The following is a 23,163-nucleotide window of genomic DNA, read 5'->3' on the forward strand; positions in this document are numbered from 1 at the left end:
AGCAGTGGGACACTATACAGGCTACTTAAAAAAAAAATGTTTCAGTTTGTATTTTCGATACTTTTCGCAATGAAAATGCATCTGTCGTTTTTGTACAAAAATGTCTAAGTGATATTACTTTCGTTCAAACCCGTCATGCCAGCTCGCTATTCGTCAAGTTACAATTGTACATGATTGTTAAGTTTCTCATACACAGAAGTGACAATATCGATGTTGACACCATTAAAAATAATTCGAAGACACGACGCCAGTAAAAAAAACGCTTTATTTCAGCCCTGAAAACCAGAATAATTTTCAATTAACTGCAAAATTAGATTTTTTGTTGCTTTAAAACAAATAAATAGTTAGTTGATTGAGTGTGCGAACAAGTGACGTCATAAGTTGCTATTTCCATTCAAACTCTATGGGAGAATTGTGTTTTGACAGCTCATAAAAATTGCATAAAAAGTACGTCAATTGATTGGTGGTGTCAACATCCCTATAATGTAAAACGAACCGTTGCCCGCACCTCCGTCCGTGTAGTATTCGTTTATCGCTATCCCGCGGGAACTATACAATTTTCGGGTTAAAAACTATCCTATGTCCTTCCCCGGGATTCAAACTATCTGTACACCGAATTTCATCGAAATCGGTTCAGCGGTTTAGACGTGATTGATTAACAAACATCCAAACCTCTAAACATTTAAACATCTTCACAAACTTTCACATTTATATTATTAAGGAAGTAGGATTAACGCATTCACTGCCACAGACGCACATATGCGTTTTCGGAACTTCGCCCAGTGCCGTTGTCATAATTATTCATACATTTTGAACGCACATGTGCGTCGGTGGCTCCAGTGGAAATCAGATAGTGACATTATAGCACTTGTTTGTAATTTTGGGGCATGTACTTGTACTTACGCAAGTTATTGTATATTAATACCTACTCTATACAAAGTACGAGTGTTGGGTCGCCGGGCAGGCGTCTTGAGCTGGACGGGGGCACCCCACCATTACGCGACATGACGGGACCGGTGAAGATGAGTATTGCTGTAAAATAAAAACATATTAAACGTTATGGCCAAGTGCATAGTTGACTTTCAGTCTTAAATTAAAAAACCGGCGACGAGCGTGTCGCACACGCCCGAAATAGGGTTCCGTAGCTAATACGAAACAATTAAGTAATATATTTCTAATATATTCCAAGTTTAGGTATTTTATACCTTACGCTGCTATTTAGGTACTCTTAAACTACCTAATTCTCAAGACGGTTAAGTTACCGTATTAAGTTTGATATACGTTCTACCATTTTACAAATTTTTTCACCGACCGGTTTAGATTTTAATGAAAATTTGCACTTTAAAGTTGAATATTTTGCAAACAAATCACTGAATACCAAAATCGTTTTAGCAACCCCCTAATTGTTTTAAAAGACCTATCCCACAATGTCACGGACTGTAAGGTTGGATAAGAAAAAAAAATCACCCCCATTTTACGTCTATGGGAGGTACAATAAAAAAGTTTTTTTTTAAATTTTTATTATACCATTTTATAGGCATAGTTTACAGCTAAAATTACAGCTTTCTAGCATTGATAGTCCCTGAGCAAAGCCGCGTACGGACAGACAGACAGACATGGTGAAACTATAAGGGTTCCGTTTTTGCCATTTTGGCTACGGAACCCTAAAAGTGTTTTGGGTAGAAAAATACTCCACTCCAAGTTACGTTGGTAACCGGCCATGTTAGTCAGACTCTTGCTCCGAGAGTTTGGTACAACACTTTCTTTCTCTCTCTCTTTCTAAAAAGGTTATCTTACGTTTTGACAAGCCGCCAGCTGGTTGACAGTGATGTTCGTTGTGCCGAGTACTCTCTCCCCTCCCACGAAATCCGGTTCTCGGTGAAACGTACCTAGAAAAGCGAGTTTGTTTATAAACGATGGGAGCATGTAGATGTACCATCAGCAAAATATGTGGTCTACCACCCTAAAGTTGATAATCGTTGCATGTCATAAAACAATAATGCCAATAGACGTGTCTGTCAACTTGAAAGTTCGACTTTAGCGACATATACATTTGATAGGAACTTGTTTAAAAATTGATAGACCACTTATTTGGCTGATGGTACATGCACCTCCAAATGCCTCCCCATAGAACGCTACAATGAACGACAACGGGCCACTATTTAACACCCGCAATTTTACGATACCGATCAATCCACCATAAGAATTAATATTTCCAAGTAACATTAAAGTAAAAGTATTAAAGGTTTATCAAAAATAAAGGTTAGAAATCGTTTATAGTTTCATATTTGGGATTCAGAACATCAGCATGCTGAGATGACTAAAAAATTATTTAGTGAAACATGAAATTGAAAACAAAACAATGTACTCTCTAGCGGACCCCAAACTAGGCTAACCTGTATCTTGGGGGCCAGATGAGTTTCTACGTGTGAATGTGTTAGTATCTTCAATACAAGTAGGACCCTTAAATTATACATTTATAATTTCAGTAAGTGGGTGTTCTTTTGACCACTTGCTGGTCTCGAGTTCCAGGTTCAGACAGGGACATATAAAGATCTATGAATGCAGTTTAAATTATTTTCTAAACCACAATGAAGTATCCCTATACATGGGCAGTTAGAATGCTGTTGACCAGAACCATAAGACATTGATGCTTAAGGTCACAGCTCATTAGAGCCACCCGGCACCCGACCTGCACCGCCTCGACTTTCGGCGTCCACTCGTTGTCGACAGGTGATCCACGGGTGGACGCCGCGTTGATAACGAGTGGCCTCGCGTGGTCCACGAATTCCCTAGTAGTCACTATGGCGCGTATGAGGCGATCCGGTGACGCTACGGAGTTGATGTAGTGAGCGCATACCCATACAAATCCACATGAGAATACGCTCGAGGCGAGGCGGTGCTGGTCGGGTGCCGGGCGGCTGTAATGAGCTGTGAGCTTTAATCTCACCATCTGACCGCGGCACTAGATCGGGGTTCAGTTCGACGTTTTCGCGGCGCGCACGCAATGCGCGCACGCAGAGCGCGGTCGCCGCAACAGCGGCTGCGACGGCCACGCCCCCCGCCGCCACCTCCAGCCAACGCGTCCATGAACGCGCTGGGGTTAGCTCTATCACTGATGTACAAAGTACAAAGTTAATTATATTAAAAGAGAGTTGTAAATTAAGTGGTAAAAATAAAAAAATCAACCCCACATTAAGTTACTTGTGGCCAGGGCCTAATTTAGAGGTGTGGAGCCCCCCCTTCCCCAAACTATTTTCCAAATTAAATGAGGGCCATTTGAGATTTTGGTATTTTACTGATTGCCTGATTGAAGTGAAAAATATAGATGAATGGGCGTTTTAAAAAAGTGTACCCTTTCTTTTTTAATTTTGGGAAAAATATGGTTTTTCCTACTCAGAATCAAGAGCACAATCGATTCCGATAGTTTAAAAAAATTTACCTAAAAATGACAGTTTTGCGACGTTTTTTTTCATACACTTAGTATTTATGGGAGTAACAAAACTGACTCATTCATAATCATAAAATTTTGTATGAAAAAGGGGTCATTTTTATTAAACGATCGGAATCGATTGTGCTCTTGATTCTGAGTGAGTAGGCGAAACCATATTTTTTCTAAAATTTCAAAAAAAGGAAATGATATTTTTTTTTAGAAAACGCCCGAATACTCAGAGTTGTTTACTAGTGTTTTTATTATTATTTATTATTAGTGTTTACTCGTTGGAATTTGAAAATAAAATCCGAAGTCTCTTTTGTGGGGGGCCCCAGGGCTGTAGCCTTCTCTCATTCCTGCAGATTCCGTCTTGAAACTGGTATAAATTTGGCATACTTATGTAAATTGCGTGACAATACATCGGCCAGGAACGTCTACGCAGGACGATACTCCTCAACAATTAATGGCATCGACTTGAAACTTATGCAACTGTAGTTTGGATGACAGTACAATGTAGCTACAGTCAGCAAAAATGCATATAGTAAAAATTAAATAGTCAACAAAACTTATTATTTTTGTTACAAATTTTTATTTGCTTTTACTGGTGGGTTGATAACATAACAATCATTTTTAATACTTATATTGTCTTTGGTTAGATATAGTATACCTGGAGCACTCAAAGGCTTCGTGGCCTGTAGATGCAGCGTGACCTCTCGACTGCGGCCACGGATACTACTCGCGTACACCAGGGCACTCAGGTTGCGCTCGCCGACGCCTTGCAGGTGGAAGTGGCCAGCGGCGTCGGACACGTTGCGGAGGACTGTACCGTCGGCGTCGCGGAGCGTTAAGTGGATAGTTTGGGGGCGGCCACCGTCCCAACCTAGAATATTTATGTTTTGTTAAAATCGTTATAAAGTATTATTCCATAGTCCACGGGACTTTCAAGAAATCCTTTCATGGTGCGCGTTTACCTATTAAGAAACATATATTTTGACGACCGGATGGCTAAGTGGTTAGAGCACCTGACTACGAAGCTTGAGGTCCTGGGTTCGAATCCCGGCCGGGGCAGATATTTGTGTGAATAACACGAATGTTTGTTCTCGGGTCTTGGATGTTTAATATGTATTTAAGTATGTATTTATCTATATAAGTATGTTTATCCGTTGTCTAGTATCCATAGTACAAGCTTTGCTTAGTCTGGGACTAGGTCAATTGATGTCAAGTGTCCCATGATATTTTTTTATTATTATTATTATTCCAAATTTCAAGTCTCTCGGCCCGTTGATTTGGGGTGTGTGTTGATATAAGTCAGTCAGTTAAATAAAGTTTGCAGACAGCTTGATCTCAGAAATAAGACATAGGCTACTTTTAATTCCTACATAACGCCTGTGCCCAGCAGTGAGACGTATATAGGCCGAGATGATGATGATGATGATGAAGCTTAGCAAATTTGCACTGCACGCGTAGCGCATCCGGGAAGTTTCTATATGTGCTTACTAGATGGCGCTAGGGCGTCGCTACACTGGTAAGCTTACCTTTCTTGCACTGCACCCGTAGCGCGTCCGGGGAGTTTCTATATGTGCTTACTAGATGGCGAGTCACTACACTGGTAAGGTCACCTTTCTTGCACTGCAGCACGCGTAGCGCGTCCGGGTAGCTTCTAAGCAGCACGCAGTCGGGCGCGGCCTGCGCGTTTCCTGCCGCCACGGCGTACGCGCACGGGCGCTTCTGCTCGCCGAACGCGTTCGTGGCGCGGCACAACAGCGGGCCGCGGTCGGTTCGTGCTCACTAGATGGCGCTAGGAGTCGCCACGCCGATAAGCTTGCTATTCGTGCACTGCACGCGTAGCGCGTCCAGTGCCATATTTCACGAAGCTACAACTTACAATTTACAAGCGGTAATCCTTGTTTAACCGTATGCGTTGAAAACAGACTACCGCTTGTAAATTGTAACTTGTAGCTTCGTGAAATGGGCCACGGGTAGCTTCTGAGTTTCGGATCTATATGTGCTCACTAGATGGCGCTAGGAGTCGCCACACTGATAAGCTTACCTTTCTTGCACTGCACGCGTAGCGCGTCAGGGTAGCTTCTAAGCAGCACGCAGTCGGGCGCGGCCGGCGCGCCTCCAGCCGCCACGGCGTATGCGCACGGGCGTTTCTGCTCGCCGAACGCGTTTGTCGCGCGACACAGCAGCGGGCCGCTGTCGCCAGCACGTGGCAGCCACGTCAGCGTCGAGCTGTAGCGGTGCTGGTGCCCGGGGAGTTTCTGGAAAAATACGCGTAGAAGTAAGTAAACGAAAATCCCTTAATCGCGGTGGAATTTAAGCGTGAATCAGAATGTTTCAAACTCAGGTAAATTTTGAACGATATAATGCATTAACCCTTTTCCAGGCCAATTTAGGTACGCTAAAACAAAATGAATCCTAGTTTTATGTTGTTTATCTCATCACCACCATTATCAGCCGGAAGACGTCCACTGCTGAAGAAATGACTTCTCCCATAAAAACCACAATGAACGACCAATCGGCACTTGCATTCACCGATTTCCCGCAACTCTCGCGATGTCGTCAGTCCACCTGGTATTGTAAGTAGGTACAGCAATGTCGAATATTTGTGTACACATTTATGTGGTCAATATATGCAAACTGGAAAAGGATTAGGTATTGCAGATGCGTTGCCAACCTAGAGGCCTAACATAGGATACCTCAAGTGCCAGTAATTTCACCGGCTGTCTTACTCTCCACGCCGAAACACAACAGTGCAAGCACTGCTGCTTCACGGCAGGATTAGTGAGCAAGATGGTGGTAGGAATCCGGGCGGACCTTGCACAAGATCCTACCACCTGCATACTTTATTGGAATGTTATAACTTATTGAATCAGGCGTTTACTTTGCGAGGGTCCATATAAATAAACTAATAACCCTCCTTTGGGCAGTCGGGTAAAAACAATTAGGTGCTCCGCTCACCCGCTACCTTATACATACAGCTCCTCCGTTTCCACGCCGTAAGGACACACGCACATCACAAAACCCTACAATCACATTCATCATCATCATCATGTCAGCCGAAAGACGTCCACTGCTGGACATAGGCCTCCCCCAAGGCCTACCGACAGCTCTCTCCAATCAAATTGATTGAACATAACCAGAGCTCATCCTCAGACCTACACAATTCACAATGCTACAAGATGTAAGACTGCAGATGGCAGATGGCAGATGGCAGATGTTTGATCTATATACATTCCGAGTAAATATAATGTAATCTAGAGGCTGATACAAAAGTTCCCACCTTAACACTGGTATACAGGGTGCGCGAGTCGGCGAAGGTCCAGCTGAACTGCAGCGGTTCTGGCGAAGCCTCGACCACGCAAGAGACTGTCTCCGCCTCCCGTTGGACGGCACCCACCACCTCCTCGCCGGGGGACAGACAGATCGGACGATCTTGTGGACAAAAGGAAAGGTTACAAATGCTATTAAAATCTAGGCAGGCAAGAATAATAAGAAGAACGGACCGTTCTTCAAATTTGTGCACTCTATTTAATTAGCACGTCAATAATTTCCCGCAAAAGCAACGCGTTATTTTGCCTCCATCCTGCATCCGTTTCTATAAAAAATCGCATAAAATTTTAGTGAATTGCAGAAAAACCATTTCTGTTCATCTATTAGTAAATGTAGGATAAGTAACCTACCAGAGGGTGTCACTTTAAACCTGTTTTCGTAGACGACAGCGCCTCTGATGTCTGGATGATGAAACACAACCGTCAAATGTGTCAAACGTGGACTTGGAGAAATTTATCTGTTTTTCAACTGCCCGGCTTTCGCAGAACTTGGTGTGTTTCAAGAGATTTCTCAGTTTTATGAAGATATTGTTAACTAAAGTTTGTTATTTTGTTAAGTGGACTGTTACGTATATTATTGGCTGATGGTGATGAAATAAATAAGGAAAAGAAAATATAAATACCATCGCCATTAAGCTGGTTCTGTGCGTGCGTGTGCGTGTGTGTGTTATTTCAGATTTACGTAGGTTATCACTATATCACCAGTTAGCGCTTGTTACTATGCAGGCAAAGTTGCCACTCTTTTCTCTATCCTCGTGGGCTCACGCTACTTTATAAAGGACCAATTAACACTAAGAATAACGGTCGAACGTACTTTACAAAGTACAAATGGTTCATTGAAAAATTAATCTTAAGAATTTTGAAATAATGTCCAAAATAACAAAGCTGGTGAACCACGTCTAGGGCGTAACCAAAAAAGTCTGTTAAAAAGGTCAGGTCCCATCCAGGAGGCTATAGTAACAATGCTCTTTGGTAGTTACACTCACATCCAACGTTCAAAGTGACTTTGTCCTGGAACACAGAGGCGGGTAGGTGCGAGTTGTGCGCGCGGCACGCGAGCTCGCGCCCGCTGTCGCGCAGAGATGGCGCCAGCGTCAGCGACGACACCGTGTAGTTGCCGTCGTGGAGCTCCTGCGACACAATTTGATTTTTAACCGACTTCAAAAAAAGAGAAAGTTCTCAATTCTCTTATGTTTTTTTTATACGTTAGGTACGCGATTAGTTGACCGATTTTTATAGAAATAGAAATAAATAGAAATAGAAATATCTATTCGCTTTTCGCACAGTACATAAAACATAATAAAAATAGATTAAAAAAATAAATTTAATCACTACGAAATTCGAAAACCGAAGTTTGCACCGTACCGTCCCTCTCACTCTCGTTTTTCACTTATACATGCTCGTAAAGTTTGTAACCCACGCACGACCAGTGACTTCTTTGGGTAATTTTAGATAAGAAGCTACCCTATACCAGGCTTCGCTTATTTAGACAAAGCTACTACAAAGTGAATCGTAGTTTTATAATTGTTTAGCTATGAGGGATTAAATGAAAAACGAATAATATTTGTAACGACTGAAATTGAATTTGTACTAATTGTAAATTTAGCGAGGTTGAATATTTGTATTGTAGTGGCCGCTAACATGCACTATGTCTGACAAAGAGTATGGTGTTCAAAATTATTACAATTATTACAAAAAAATACACGGGATATTTTTATGCTGAATGCCGTAGGATGTTGAAGTTACTATATTTGCTCACTAGATGGCACTAGGAGTTGCTACCACATTTTAAGCTTCAAAATGTCTCTAGCCTCTGGTGGCTGAATGTAGGTATCAAGGGACGTTTTTAAGTACGAGTATAAAACCATCTATAGGATAGACAGTCAAAGAAATTGAATTAAGTACCGTTGTGCTACTTACATCATGCTAACATCTCATACATTTGCCAAATAAATCATATAGAAATTGATTATGAAAACGTTCCACCTCGGTACGCGATTTTTTGTTCCACTGTACTCGTACATATACGTTCTTGTGGGAAACTTATTTATTACCTTGTGCACGCTGGGCCTTAGCAGCGTATCGCCGAGGTGCCAGGTGATGGAGGGGGGTGGCACGCAGCCTACCACCACGCAGTCGACCACGCGCGGCTGCCCCGCCTCGAAGTCCACGTTATTGTTCAGACGGATCTCCACGCTGAGGGGGGGTACTGGAACAGGAGGTGCTTCGGAATCAGAAAGGTATGGTAGTCATTTGTTTTGGTGCTAAATGGTTGTGGCTTGGAGAATTCACGGCAGTAGTAGAGCTTGTCTTAACTAAAATTACGCGTCGCACTCAGCTGAATCAGTACATTATGACTAGTCGACAGCAAATCTTACAATAACCGCCTGATTCTAAAGCCGAGTTTAGACTTGCAAGAAAGATAGTGCAAGTTGCATTACATTGCGAGGCCGTAAAGCCAACGAGTTTGTAGTGGTCAACCGAGAGCCGCAATGTAATGCAACTTGCACGATTTTTCTTGCAGATCTAAACTCGGCACAGGGATTTATTTCCCCGTTAGACTCAGGTGGTTATTGTAAAGCTATTTGGTTTTATTTTGACCGCAATAGTGGACTTTTGTTAGTTCTCCCCCAGAACCCTCTTGTTTGCCCACAATGACCACGTCAGGGTCGGATCCGTGCTCTCAAAATCTTATGATCTGACATACGTTCCCAAGACGTCAAAAATTTGTATACCTATATCTGTAAAGTTTTGCCAACTAACTTAGTCATAAATTAACTGATTTAGTTTAATTGAGTGGTGGGGGACATTGTCTATAAGTAATTGATGACTATTATATCTTTAATCCAGTGATGACATATGGATCCGAGACCTGGTGCTTCACTATAGGTCTTATAAATAGGCTCAGAATTGCTCATTGAGCTATGGAGAGAGCTGCTATGCTTGGGGTTTCTCTAAGGAATCGAATCAGAAATGAGGAGATACGTAGAAGATCAAGGGCAATGGGCAGGCCATATAGCACAGAGAACAGATAGTCGTTGGGGTCGAAAGGTTCTCGAGTGGAGACCGAGGATCTGAAAGCGCAGCGTAGGACGCCCACCAACGAGATGGACGGATGACCTGGTTAAAGTCGCGGGTTCACGGTGGATGCAAGCCGCTTCCAACCGAGGCAACTGGAGGTCTATGAGGGAGGCCTATGTCCAACAGTGGACGTCCTATAGCTGATATGATGATGACGATGATGATAATCTTTAAAGTCCTTAAGCTGTCAAACCTTGTACAGTCTCCATCAATTATTTCGGAGCGGCTATAAGGTGATCAAAAATATCTTGTCTTTTTGTATTTTTTATTTCAACTCCAAATTTGTTACTTTTACGGGTATTAGCACGGATTGCTTAGTAGCGACATCTCTTGTCTGGGTGAGCGGTTAGTTCCGAAAGAATGTGACGTCTGTCGACAAAACATAGATGTCGCTAGTGCAGCTGCTGCTGCTTAAGAAGCATAGTAGAAATAAGCAACCTGAGATATGTATTCATAGGAAATGCGTGTCTAGATTCCTGTCCAGCAGTGGTGTACGGGTTAGCACGCAGCACGGATTGCGGAGGACCTGGGTTCGATTGCCAGTGCTGGTCTCTTTTTCTGGTTTTTTGGTGCATCCATGTCTCAGTATGTATTTTCGATCTAATAGTATAGATATCATTTAATAATATTGTAAATCTGTTAAAAAAATATATATACCTCGTTGAGTTTCTTGCCGGATTCTTCTCAGCAGAGGTTATTCCGAACCGGTGGTAGATTTTTTTTGACATTCATAAGTGCTTGTTATAGCTTAAATTGAATAAAGATATTTTGACTTTGACTTTGAATAACTTAATAATAGAGTGCATGTGCCGATATTAATGACCACCTTGGTCGCTCCGAAATATCTGATAGCGACTGTACCTATCTTGTATCTAGGTACTCACGGTACATAGTGACCAGCACGCTCGCGCTGAGCGGCTCGGTGACGTCAGCGTTCTGCGCGAGACACTCGTAGTGCGCGTCAAGCTCGGCGCGCGTCGCGTTGCGCACGCGCACGGTCGCACGCAGCGAGCCGCTAGCGGCGTGCGCGCGCTCCGCCACCGCGCCGTTGCGACGCCAGAATACTAAAGTGTCGGGTTGCTCTGCAAAATAATTATCCAAGGTGTCTTATAATAGGGAATATTACTGCAATTTTCTGCCGTCAGAGTGCAGCACTAGCACAAAACCGTAAACAGCTTTTTGAGTATTTTATTTCAATAAAATTTTCGGAAATATTGCTCTATCGCCTCTATGATTTCTATGATACTGTAATCTTTGATTATGATCTGTCATGGCGACAAATTATAAAGAGAACTGACGTTGTCATAGAGGTTTGCGCTAGTGTCGCCCCCTGCGCTGAGCTTTGCCTAATATGCCGTAATTGGGGATGTATTTTTTTTAGAATGTTCTGTACCTCCCCTCACCCCGTGTGGCTTAGGTGCTAGCCACACAGAAGAGATGTGGACGGGAGCGCGTCGCTAAGATCAGTTTTCATACTAAGTGCATGTAGAAACGTCGCGATCCAAAGACGACAGAAGAGACGCCCTCACCCCGTGTCCGCCCCGTCCACGACGCGCCCCCGTCCCACGTCTCTTCTGTGTGGCTTGCGCTTTACGTACCTAAGACTTGAATAACCTCGAAGGATGGTTTCAGACTAGCGATTTTTCTGCACGTATAGGAAAAATAATACCGCATCTGTATCGATCTAGTGATAACGTTTTTCGATCGTCTTTTGTCGGAAAAATGTTGTTGTCCCATAAAAGCAGTTTGTTTTTCGAATTATTGTCTATGGTTTCTTTTGAAAATATAACTATAATACTTCAGTCACTCTCGTAAAAATATTCAAATGATTATACGATATAATTTATACTACTTAATACATTTTATTTACATTTAAACCTCCAATTCTTCCTAATTCTTCACCCAAAACAACTGGTTATAGGTCCCTAATGTTTTTGGGAAAGAAATAAAATAAAACCGTTATTTTCTTCAAAAATAAAACGTTTTGAAAACGGCAGTGAACTAAGTACGGGAATAAAATGGAGGTATCTATATCGACCACCTCTAAATTCAACGGCGAAAATTGGCCGTTGTGAAAATTCGAGACTCAAGTATTACTGAAGTCGCACACATTCAAATGTGCGAAACATCGGCTGAAATGTGGTCGAAGTTGAAGACAGTGAGAGAGAAATTTGTTCTTTTTAATTCTTTACCCAAAACAACTAAAAGTCCGTATTATATCTTGCTTCCTCAATTAGCTGCAGTAAGCTAGTTGAGATAGCAAGATTAATATGGACTTTTCCGATAAAATACGATAGCACAACTTTGTTCACTTCATCTGTACGGTACGTGCGCGTGTACACTTCCATAAAAAAGTTTATATGCGCAAATAATCTGAAACCAAACTAATCTAAAACCGCCCTAAGAAAAAAGTCTTTTGAAATAATCAGCTGATGGCTAGATGGCGTTAGTATCTTAATCTATCTTCCGTTTGACGTTGGCTTGCAATTAGCTCATTTAGTTATTTAACCAATCACGAGCAAACGTCAAACGGCCTGACGATACTAACGCCATCTAGCGATATTTCACTTCTGTGAAAACCCTCATTGATAATTAATATTGAATGACACTATTTACCAGCACGGACAATACCGACCCAATATTTCGTGTACCCGCCCATACAAACTGGTGTCAAACTGACAAGAGTTTCTATGGGCGTGTCATAAAATATGATGTCGGTCGGTATTGTGCGTCCGGGACCGGGAGATAGTGACACCCTTAATATTCTTATGTCCATCGTGGGGTGCTGTGCTCACCATCGTCAACCACACAGGTCAAAGTCAAGTTAGCTCCGAGGCTAAGATGCTGGATGTGGCCCCTTTTCAACAGCTCGCCGGCGTCGTTGTAGATTCGAGGCAATCCTGGAGAATCTGGAATATATGAATGAGGAGTTAAAGGAGATATAGTAGTCTAGTGGTTAGGCCTATGCCCGCACGAGCAGAGGGTCTTAAATTCAAGCCCGCACCTCAAAGTTAAAGTTCCAGTTGAAATATCTTTATTCAATTTAGGCTTATTAACAAACTCTTATGAATGTCATTAATTCTACCACACCGGTTCGGAAAATCTCAAAAAAATTCGGGATTTATGGGCGACTATTTGAAATTTACCATGACTTACGATGAAGAAAAATATCGTGGGAAAACCAGCAGGCACGATTCATTATGCTAAGGTTGCTTGTCCAAATAAATGCAACCTCGCTACCAATGTGATTGGCAATATGTCGCATTTACTTGTACACTTTTAGACACGGTACAGTACCTAAAATATTTTTTTACAATAACTAAAGCGTTATAAATCCTACAAAGTACTTTCAGGTTTTCACTTATTTAATTAGCATCTTGTATAAATATTAACCCCCTTATTCATAAACGACAATCAAACCTATTTTAGTTAAAATGCCGCTAAAATTCGTTTGTCCTTATCTGTCACTTCGACATTTGTATTTGTTAGAAGGGACAAAGCATTTGTTAGTTAACATAGGCTTGTTAAGTTTTATGAATAAGGGGGTAAATATGTAGTCACAATTTAATTTACTTTCTCTACAGTCACCAGCCCAGCACCCATATGTGTCACGAAAAAGCTATAAATATCAGATACTCTATTTCTATAGGGCCAGTAGGAAGTGTCAGATATTTTTGGACGCTCCGTTGTGTCAGATATTAAAGCCCTTTTGCTCATTTTTTGACATTAAATTACGTACTTTTTTTGTTTTGATTTTAACTCACCAACCAAACGAATCTCAATGACGTAGTCGACCGACGGCGAGGCTTGGTAGTGCACCCGGCAGCGGTATATACCTCCGTCCCTGTCGCTCACTCGCTTCAGGAGCAGCGAGGTGTCGTCGTGGCATGCGCCCGCGACGCACGTCGTGCCAAACACCTGGTCCAGGGTCAGTGACCTGTTGACGTTTATCCTACTAATATTATAAATTCGAAAGTTTGTGGTGAGTGAGTGAGCGAGTATGTTTGTTACTCCTTCACGCTGGAACGACTACTTTTTATTCAGATATTCCCACGGGATAGGGATAAAATCACAAAATAACAACCGCTGGGCTTAGAGTTATGAAATTAGGCATTATTGTTTTTAATGTAACGTCAATAGAAACCACGATTTAATTTTCGGGAATTCCCACGGGAATTTAGAAAAATCCCGAAATTTCAATTCAGCTGCGGAATCTACGTGTGCGAAGCCGCGAGTAAGCACTAGTTACTAATATTTATAAATGCGAAAGTTTATGGTGTGTCTGTCTGTATGCTTGTTGCTCTTTCACACTAAAACGGCTGGACGGATATAGATGAAACTTGGTACGTAGATAACTGGACGTCTGGAATAACACATAGGCTATGTTTTATCCCGATATTCTCACGGAATCGGGATACAATTTTGAAATCTCATCCGCTGGGTTTAAGTCATGATATTTGGGACTGTTGTTTATAATGCAATGTCAATAAAGACCATGATGTAATTTTTGGGGATTCCCAAATTTTCATTAAGTACCATTTGGGTTTAGTAAAATTCCGGAATTTCAATTCAACTGGCGGACCTAGTGACTTTACTATGCGAAGCCGCAGGTAAAGAAAATCTAGTTACCAGTGCTGATGTTCCAAAGGAAACTTTCCAAAATTGCGGAGTTTTTTCATATAGTAATAATTTCGGAAACATCTCACAATTCTCACAATATTCTCAAAACTTTCCGTTTCTTAAATTTATACTTCCTATACATCTTGTGAAAATTTCCAGAAATTTCCGAGACCTTTTTTGGAAACTTTCCGCAACTCGCACATCTGTAGTTACACTGACCCTTTGCTACGATGTGCAAAATTCGATCAACGTATCATGCCGTCCCGCTCACGCTATATTATTTAATACGAGAGTGAGAGGGACGGTACGATACGAACAAGCCCCGCCGCTCGTGCGCAACTTACCGCCGCTCGGTCTCTTCGTTGGGGAACCGGTAAAGAAACTCCCGGTCGTTCTTGAGCCAAAGTACGTAGGCGTCAGGTCCATCGAGGAACACCTTGCCCTGACCGCAGGGGAGCCGAGCGTCTTGTCCTCTCACCGCTCGGAGTACCACCACCTCTGTAAACAGGGGGTATAGCAGGGTATAGCAACTTCTTTTAGGGGTTCACAGTGTTCACAGTGGGTGTTTTGTGGGTGCGGAGGGGGGGCGGTCCGCCCCGGGTGGCAAATTCCATAATAAATAATACTGAATATGTATATCAACGTAGATAATAATACATTTAACAATTTTTTCGCATTTACAATTCGGACCGTTTAGGATGAGCACGAAATTTGTCCATTACTTATACTGTGACAAAATCGGGGAATCCCTTTTCTATAATTGAATGGTACCATCACATAGACATCTTGTATAGGAACTATAGTTTTTTAAAACCTAAACCAGAGGGCGGCAAAATTTTCTTCCGCCCCGGGTGGCTGACACCCACGCTACGCCACTGGGGGTTCATCATCATCATGGCATCCCACTGTTGGGCACAGACTCCTCACATAATGCTTGGGCCGTAATTCCCACGCGGCCCCGGTGCGGATTGGGAACTTTACATACACCATTGAATTGCTTTAGCGGTAAAATTAAATGTACAAAAAAAAAAACTTAGCATTCCTCCCATAGAGGTACAAAGGTACATACAATGTTTCAGACTATATTTAAATTAGGGTTTTGTTCCGCGTACCTTGATTTTAGAGAAGCTCTAAGTATAGCTCGATATTTCGGCGATATTCGGCGGCGATATCTAGATATCTATAGATGTACCTTTTTATGATTTAAATTCGGGTTTTGCGGGTGCCGAAATATTTCTCATCGAATCTTGTAGTGTGGGGCCAGCCTGTGTCATGGGTATCGGTTGATATTTACTGTGAATGGGCCTTTTAAAATCATTGGAGTTGAAAAGACGATTTTTGACACGTGATTCGTTTGCGAAATATTTACCCTCTCCGTTCTAAAAGCTAGGTAAACAGTTGGTTTGCATGATAAAAACTATTACTGCTAAGTTTGCTTGAAAATTATTAGTAGTAAACAGCAATATCTATCTAATATGTATGTATATAAAATGCTCGGATCAAAAATGTTTATGACCAAACTCCTTCGAAACGGCTTGACCGACTTCTACGCGGTCAGTGTAGTCGCGTCGCGGGCAACAGATTAACTTATAAAATATACCTACAATTTCCGTACAAAATACAAAATCCACAGACACCAATCACTTCATATTTTCGTAACGGTTAGGAAACCCTTTTCTGGGGGTGTCCGACAATCTCTTGGTCAGTTTTTAAAGGGTTTAAGTGCATAAGATGTCATACGCAGACAACCCCTTTCACAAAATATCCTCATTATAATTGTGCCTTAAAATGCTGATTCCGACCCTTCTGTAGATTCCGTTTTCAAAATTCAAGTGGCGAGTTGTCGTTCGCAGTGGTTTTCCAAAGGGGCCTTTGTTCCACAGAGGACATTTTCCGGCGAATGATGATCATGATATTTGATAAGCAATGAAAAGTATCGTACCTGTTTCCATAGAGAGCACTGGCTGCATAAAAATAACGCCGAATAAAATGCCGTATTGAAGCATTGTGAATTCTGAAATAATAAAAACAATCTTATTAACCTAGATATAAGTTATACCTTGTAATATTTTAATTACGTAATTTTGTAAGTGTATTTGGCACTTCCTTACGCTAAATCGGTTAGGCGAATTTTTGAAGCAGATAGTTGGATCTCCGAAATAATTCGCAGTCTATTTTTTATTTCGTATATTCTCACAGAAGCAGAGGGCCTACTCCGAAGTTCGAAAATCGAAGTTCGTATCGTACCTAACCCCCTCTCGCTCTCGTATTAAATAGTATGTGTCGGAGGAACCGAACGACACGAACTGCGATTTTCGAATTTAGTGTAGCCCTGCAGGATTCGGCCATTAGCATTTTATTAGCACCTGTCTAATTAAGTACCGTATCGCCTTTTTCCCGAACTTGTGACACGCTAAATTTAGACTTGAGTGCACAGATAAAATGGCAGCCATCCTTTTTCTAGATGTGCCTCAGCCTCAGTGCCGAGTCGCTTTTGCATGAAATAAAAGCGGTACCTTCGCTAATTAGACAGGCGCACGATATTTTTTTTTTATTTATTTGACTGGATGGCAAACGAGCAAGTGGGTCTCCTGATGGTAAGAGATCACCACCGCCCATAAAAGTCTGCAACACCAAAGGTATTGCAGATGCGTTGCCAACCTAGAGGCCTAAGATGGGATACCTCACGTGCCAGTAATTTCACCGGCTGTCTTACTCTCCACGCCGAAACACAACACACGCACTGCTGCTTCACGGGAGGATTAGCGAGCAAGATGGTGGTAGCAATCCGGGCGGACCTTGCACAAGGTCCTAACACCTGCAAAAATTAAGAATAAACCAGCAAATATTAAGGATAAATTGAGAATGACCGGATTAACGCATGTTACATCTCCAAACCTCAACTGCTAAGTCTGTCTACGTGCTTAAGTGACTAAGAAAAAAGCAGGCTGAAATATAGTATTATTTAATGCAGTACAATTTTATTTCTTATGGTATGAAGAAACACACCTCTGTATTACGAGTACAACATAAAGATGTCGATAGAACGTCGATCAGGGTAGGACAAGTCGAAAACTAGGGGTAGCCGCACCAAAAAATATAAATTTATACAAAAAATCCTAAGAAACTCTTACTTTAAATCTGTTCTTTTATAATATTATATGAAAAATGGAACAAAACTTGCACATATATAACATCAAAATGTTGCACTCTTGTTTGAAATTTACTTTTTGAATGCAGGCCAAATTTTGAGTGAATCTCTTCTTGCGAAAATGCCCATGGGAGAAATTTATGTCTAGACTCCTGACCAGTGGTGGTGTAGGGGTATAGCACGCATGCTGAGGACCTGGGCTCGATTCCCAGCGCTGGTCTCTTTTCTGGGTTTTCTGTGCATCCATGTTTGAGTTTGTATTTTTGTTGCACTCATCATCCAGCCTATATACGTCCCACTGCTGGGCACAGGCCTCCTCTCAGAACAAGAGGGCTTGGCCATAGTTCCACGCGGCCCAGTGCGGATTGGGAACTTCACACGCACCATTGAATTGCTTCGCAGGTTTGTGCAGGTTTCCTCACGATGTTTCCCTTCACCGCATAGCTCGTGGTAATTTCAAATGTAATTCCGCACATGAATTTGGAAAAACTCAGAGGTGCGAGCCGGGGTTTGAACCCACGATCCTCTGCTTGAGAGGCGATAGGTCAAACCACTAGGCCACCACGGCTATTTTTGTTGCACTATATCGTTCTTATATTGGTAGAAGGTACTTAAGATCCCGTAATTTCAATTCAACTGCCAGTTCTAATGATGCAAGCGAAGCCGCGGTACACTAGTCGCATATGTCTGAGTTTACAACTCCATGATTCATAGAAACAAAAACATTCCAGCGTAGCCAGCTTATCTTGACACCTCCTAACTTTAGTTTTCAACGCGATCTAATCAAATTAGTGCAGGAGTGAGGGGGCGTGGGACTCAAGTTACGCTGGCTTTGGAAAAATGCATTGTGCACACCGCACGCGACGCACCCTCCACACTATACGATGAAAGCACTGTAAAAGAACTTTTAACCCCTTCAGACAAAGTTCAAGTGTAAAGCAAGTTTTTGAAATGAGTCATACAATTGAGCTATTATACGATTGGATTCGTTTTAGCGTTTTCTTTTAATGAAATCGTCGGATGTTGTAAAAATTTGGGTGTTTATTGGGGTTAAAAGTGGCAGGGGGATCGATTAATATATTTTGAGAGAAGCTTTGAATTTATGGAGTACCCTACTAGCTGTTGCCCGCGAGCGTAGAATTCGTTTTTCGCTCTCCCGCGGTAACTTATACAATTTTCCGAAAGAAAAACTATCCTTCCTATGTCCTTCCCCGGCACAATGTCACGGTGGCCACTACTAAATTTATTTTTATTTTCATCTAGAAACTAGTTTTTAGTATAAATTATAATGTCATTCTCCTTACGTGGACATACAACTTTTCTGATTGGCTGAAAGCCGATTCTGCGGCGATAGTTGTGGGGAGTGGGGGGTGGGGGGGTGCCCTAGTTAAAGATTTATTAGGAATTACTATATTCTATGGATCAACTAATGTACATATTAAAAGTTTACAAAATTTATAACTTCTTTGTCGTAGCCCTAAAAATATACAAAAGGTAAATAGTCTAATGAGGGCTAAAAGACAGGTAAAATATCGCTAGATGGCGTTAGTATCGTGAGGATTTTTTGACGTGAACTTCTTGCTTGCAATTGGCTAAAAACTAAATGAGCCAATTGCAAGCAAGACCGTAACGTCAAAACCCCACGATACTAACGCCATCTAGCGATATTTCCCGTCTTTTAGTCCTCAGTCCTCATTAATCAATATTAATCATACAATATAATCGTATGCGTTTTGTCAGTTAAAGGGTTAACCAATTAATCACATATTAAATTAAAGATTTTGGATAAAACTGGTAAAAGAAGTGGGAAAACACATCATTCTGAATAAACAAAGCTCAAACTAAAAACAATCGCATTGCAGAAATTAAGTACCATAGTAGTAAGTAAAGAAGAAAATAGTAAATTGAAACCTAAGTACGTAGTGTGAGTTATGTGCAAACGTATCTATCCATTTGAATAAAAAAGTCAAATAAAATTTAGTAATTTATCCACAATTGTGTAACAAAAAAAATACGTATGCTCTTATTACATCTTACAAAAAAATATACGTCAGCTAAACTATTATTATTTATATTTTTTTTGTAAAAAAAAGGCTCTACTATTTGAGTCAAGCTTGTAACATTTTATAAACAATCGGTTTTTTTTTCACAATTAACAATTGTCCATAATTTTGATTAAAAAAAACTAAAATTAAATTATTCATTTAATTAATCACTTACCTAAACTCCCGTAAGTACCGCGCCAGCAAGCGAGCGGTCACACTGAGGGTTGTATAAGGAATGTACATACGCGAGGTGAGCACCGCTCCAGGTGTCCAACGAAAGAATAGTATGGATGTGCATGTTCAATTTTATTGTTTTAATAGTGAAAGGAAAAAACGCAGCCAATGGAACAGAAAATGTTAAGCTTTTATTTGAAATCCCTATATTTTTTTTAGCTTATAGTATACATCATTATCGTATATTTACAATTACATAGGTAGGGTCACCTAATTAAAGCGATGTCACTATGACGTTTACTGTGAAATGGGTCCGTGATGGCTCATGAATTAGTTCTTGACAGTACTATTTATGAAGTCAGTAAAATTAAATCATTTATTTTAACTTTTAACTATCATTTAAATGAAAGTTTCGGGATTTAAAAAAACCGTAGGAAATCCATAAAGATTATGATCTCCATTAATTTAACATTGCATCAGAAGCATCTGTGATATTTATATATTTTTTTAAGTATACTGTGTGAATTTCAGAATAAAAACTAGCCTAAGTGTTTATTTAGAGATCCAGTTATCTATCTACATAACTATATCCAGCCATACATATCTATATATCTATATCCAGCCGTTTTATGGTGAAAGAGGAACAACTGGTATCCTTTCATTTCGCAACTAACGTTTGGCATGATTTATTTCTTAACTTTTCATTTGGCAAACTCTAAAACTGTAAATATTTCAGGATTTATTTCAGGGTCATCGTGTAGAACCCTTTAGGTTAGGTTGGTTTTGTAAAAATCCTGAAATATTTCCATTTTCAGAAATATTAAACAGTTGCGAAATTAAAAGTCGCGAAACAATAGTGAACCGTAACAACCACACACGAACCACACACACACATTGACATTTGGGTCAATTTTTAAGTATAGCTTTGCCTGCCATGGCAATGTTTCCTGATAAAAAGTATGTAATCATGGGGTACAAAAAGAGTACAAATCCACCACATGTCAATAGTTGTTCAATTCAAAAGCCAATTTTCCATGGCTCAAATCCTAAGCATGTTGTAGTTAATGTGGCAAACAATTTTTAATCCGGAGTAACGGGATAGAAACACCATTTTAAAGTTGGTTGACCTATTTATAATATTAGTAGGATTATACCCATAGTTCGATGACCCGAAACTACAAGAGGCTATTCTCAAAGACCGTAGGAAAACTTGTAACTCAATATTTAATCCATATTAAGCTATCCACGCATAAACTTGAGGGTGTCTGCTTACAAAACACACCCAAAAAGGTGAACCGGTCTACAATTCCAACATCAACTTAACACCTACAGAAATAAGGTTAAAATTACATTTGTTTAAAATTTAAACTTACATCGATACGGCACGTCCAGTGTCATAGGCCTACGTTGTCAACTGCGATCAAGTTAAACAGAGTTCTTTATAAATTAGTCAGTCCACGAAACTGCCCCCGACTGCATATCGAAGTTCATTAAAACTCTTTTCATTATAATTTGTATCAATAATTATAACGGTATAAGTCCAGAAACGAACTCTTTCGACTTTGAGCTTTGATTAAACTAAACGAGCTTTTAAATTGGAGACTCGAGGTAGATTCGAAATTGAGGGTCTGGCTCTATATACTACGAATTGCAAAATTCGAACTTCGTATGTTGCCGTCCCACTGACGCTTATAGTATTTAATAAGAGCGAGAGGGACGGTACGACACCAACTTCGATCTTCGTTTTTTTTTCCGTAGTAGCCCCCCCCTGCATTTGCAATTACCATTAGGTAGGTCTTGTGATATTTGGAGTGTTTCTCGCTTTGTGAGTTAAAACGATCCAAGGGGGATTTAATAAAAAGGAAAAATGGGAAAATGTCGGCATTTTCGAGGCGGAAAAACGGATATTCTTTCTGTAGATGAGGAGGTATCCAGACCGACATATGTTACGTACAGTACAGTTTATTATGTAGGTATGCTTCGTTTATTTTGGCATCAAGTAGGTACACAATCTTGACTAGAGATGCGCCAAAGGAAACTTTCCAAAATTGCGGAATTTTGCATATAGGAAAATTTCAGAAACTCTCCACAATTTTGTATGTGGGTTGAAACTTTCCGTTTCTTAAATTAAAACTTCCTGTATTTCTTGTGAAAATTTCCAGAAATTCCAGAGGACAATTTCTTTTTTTTCGGAAATTTCCGCAACTTGCACATATGTAATAATCTTGCAATGGTATAATCCCGCTAATATTATATTGTAAAAGTTTGTTAGTGTGTCTGTTTGTTTGTTTGTTACCTCTTCACGTCTAAACCGCTTAACCGATTTAGATGAAATGGGTATAAAAATAGTTTGAGTCCCGGGGAAGGACATCTATCCTAGGATAGTTTTTATCCCGGAAAATTGCATAGTTCCCGCGGGATAGTGATAAAAGAATTAATAGGGTAACATGCTACTTGTTTCAAATCATTTGGTTGTTACTTAAGTATTTTTCAAAAGTGTTTTTTCAATAAAAAGACACGCCAAGATCGCTTACCTTCTTTCTAATACTAAAATAAACAGTGTAGAGTGCTGCAGAGTGCACAAAGGTTGTCAAGAATATTTTCAAATTGGTTTTTTTCTCAGAAAATGGAATGACGTCACGACCCCCCACTCCCGAACATTGACGATATTCACCTTTGTAATTTTTTTTGGGTTCCGTACCCAAAGTGTGCCTACGTAACCCTATTACTGAGACTCCGCTGTCTGTCTGTCACAGGGCTCTATCTCTTGACTGGTAATAAGTAGTTATTCACAGATTATGTATTACTGTGGCCGCTATAACAACAAATACTAAAAACAGAATAAAATATATTTATATATTATATGATCAGGCAAGAAACTACATACTTATATCTAAAATAAAAGTAACTATAACATAAGCCGGAGTATAGCTTACTTAATTCAGATTTGTGTTATTTTCTACGATCGCGAAGTACGTGCGCCGGGCACAGGGCTTATTTGCATGTTCATTAAACTTAATATATTTCAGGTGTTGTTTTTAACAGCACAATGCCTTACGATTTCAGGTCTAGATAAGTTCCCCTTAAGCTAAAGGTGGTACGCTCGAATACGAAGTTGAAGTCCACACCTCTACTGCAGCGAAGCGTAGGTAGCGCAGGGATGGCGAATAAATAATTCTGGAGGTCTGTTTTGTCTGGTTACTTGTTCGTCTAAAGCCCTACAGAGCCATCATACCCCTGGGGGTAGGGTGGGACTGAACCATACCACCGTAGTGCTGTAGTAGCTACGGGTATTAGGTAGGTTAAGTTAGTGCCAGGGGTAGT

The 23,163-nt window shown here is 40.7% G+C and overlaps 1 protein-coding gene and 1 long non-coding RNA gene across 2 annotated transcripts in view; both read right to left on the minus strand.

Moving 5' to 3' along the window:
• LOC141437359 (uncharacterized) overlaps positions 1-23,163 on the minus strand; it is a 150,345-nt gene that overhangs the window by 61,999 nt on the left and 65,183 nt on the right. The gene's annotated exons all lie outside the window — the stretch shown is intronic.
• Positions 861-19,887, minus strand: LOC141437311 (hemicentin-1-like). The gene is made up of 14 exons (XM_074100592.1): positions 19,841-19,887; positions 16,412-16,483; positions 14,814-14,967; positions 13,614-13,786; positions 12,645-12,758; positions 10,734-10,931; positions 8,823-8,977; positions 7,755-7,899; positions 6,720-6,871; positions 5,484-5,697; positions 4,101-4,313; positions 2,951-3,115; positions 1,798-1,889; positions 861-1,032 (listed from the first exon to the last, which is right to left on the minus strand). The coding sequence occupies exons 2-14, from the start codon at positions 16,473-16,475 to the stop codon at positions 931-933; spliced, it is 1,941 nt and encodes a 646-aa protein (XP_073956693.1). The 5' UTR covers positions 16,476-16,483; positions 19,841-19,887; the 3' UTR covers positions 861-930.

The sequence above is a fragment of the Choristoneura fumiferana genome, chromosome Z (genome assembly GCF_025370935.1).
Source record: "Choristoneura fumiferana chromosome Z, NRCan_CFum_1, whole genome shotgun sequence".
NCBI classification, from domain to species: domain Eukaryota; kingdom Metazoa; phylum Arthropoda; class Insecta; order Lepidoptera; family Tortricidae; genus Choristoneura; species Choristoneura fumiferana.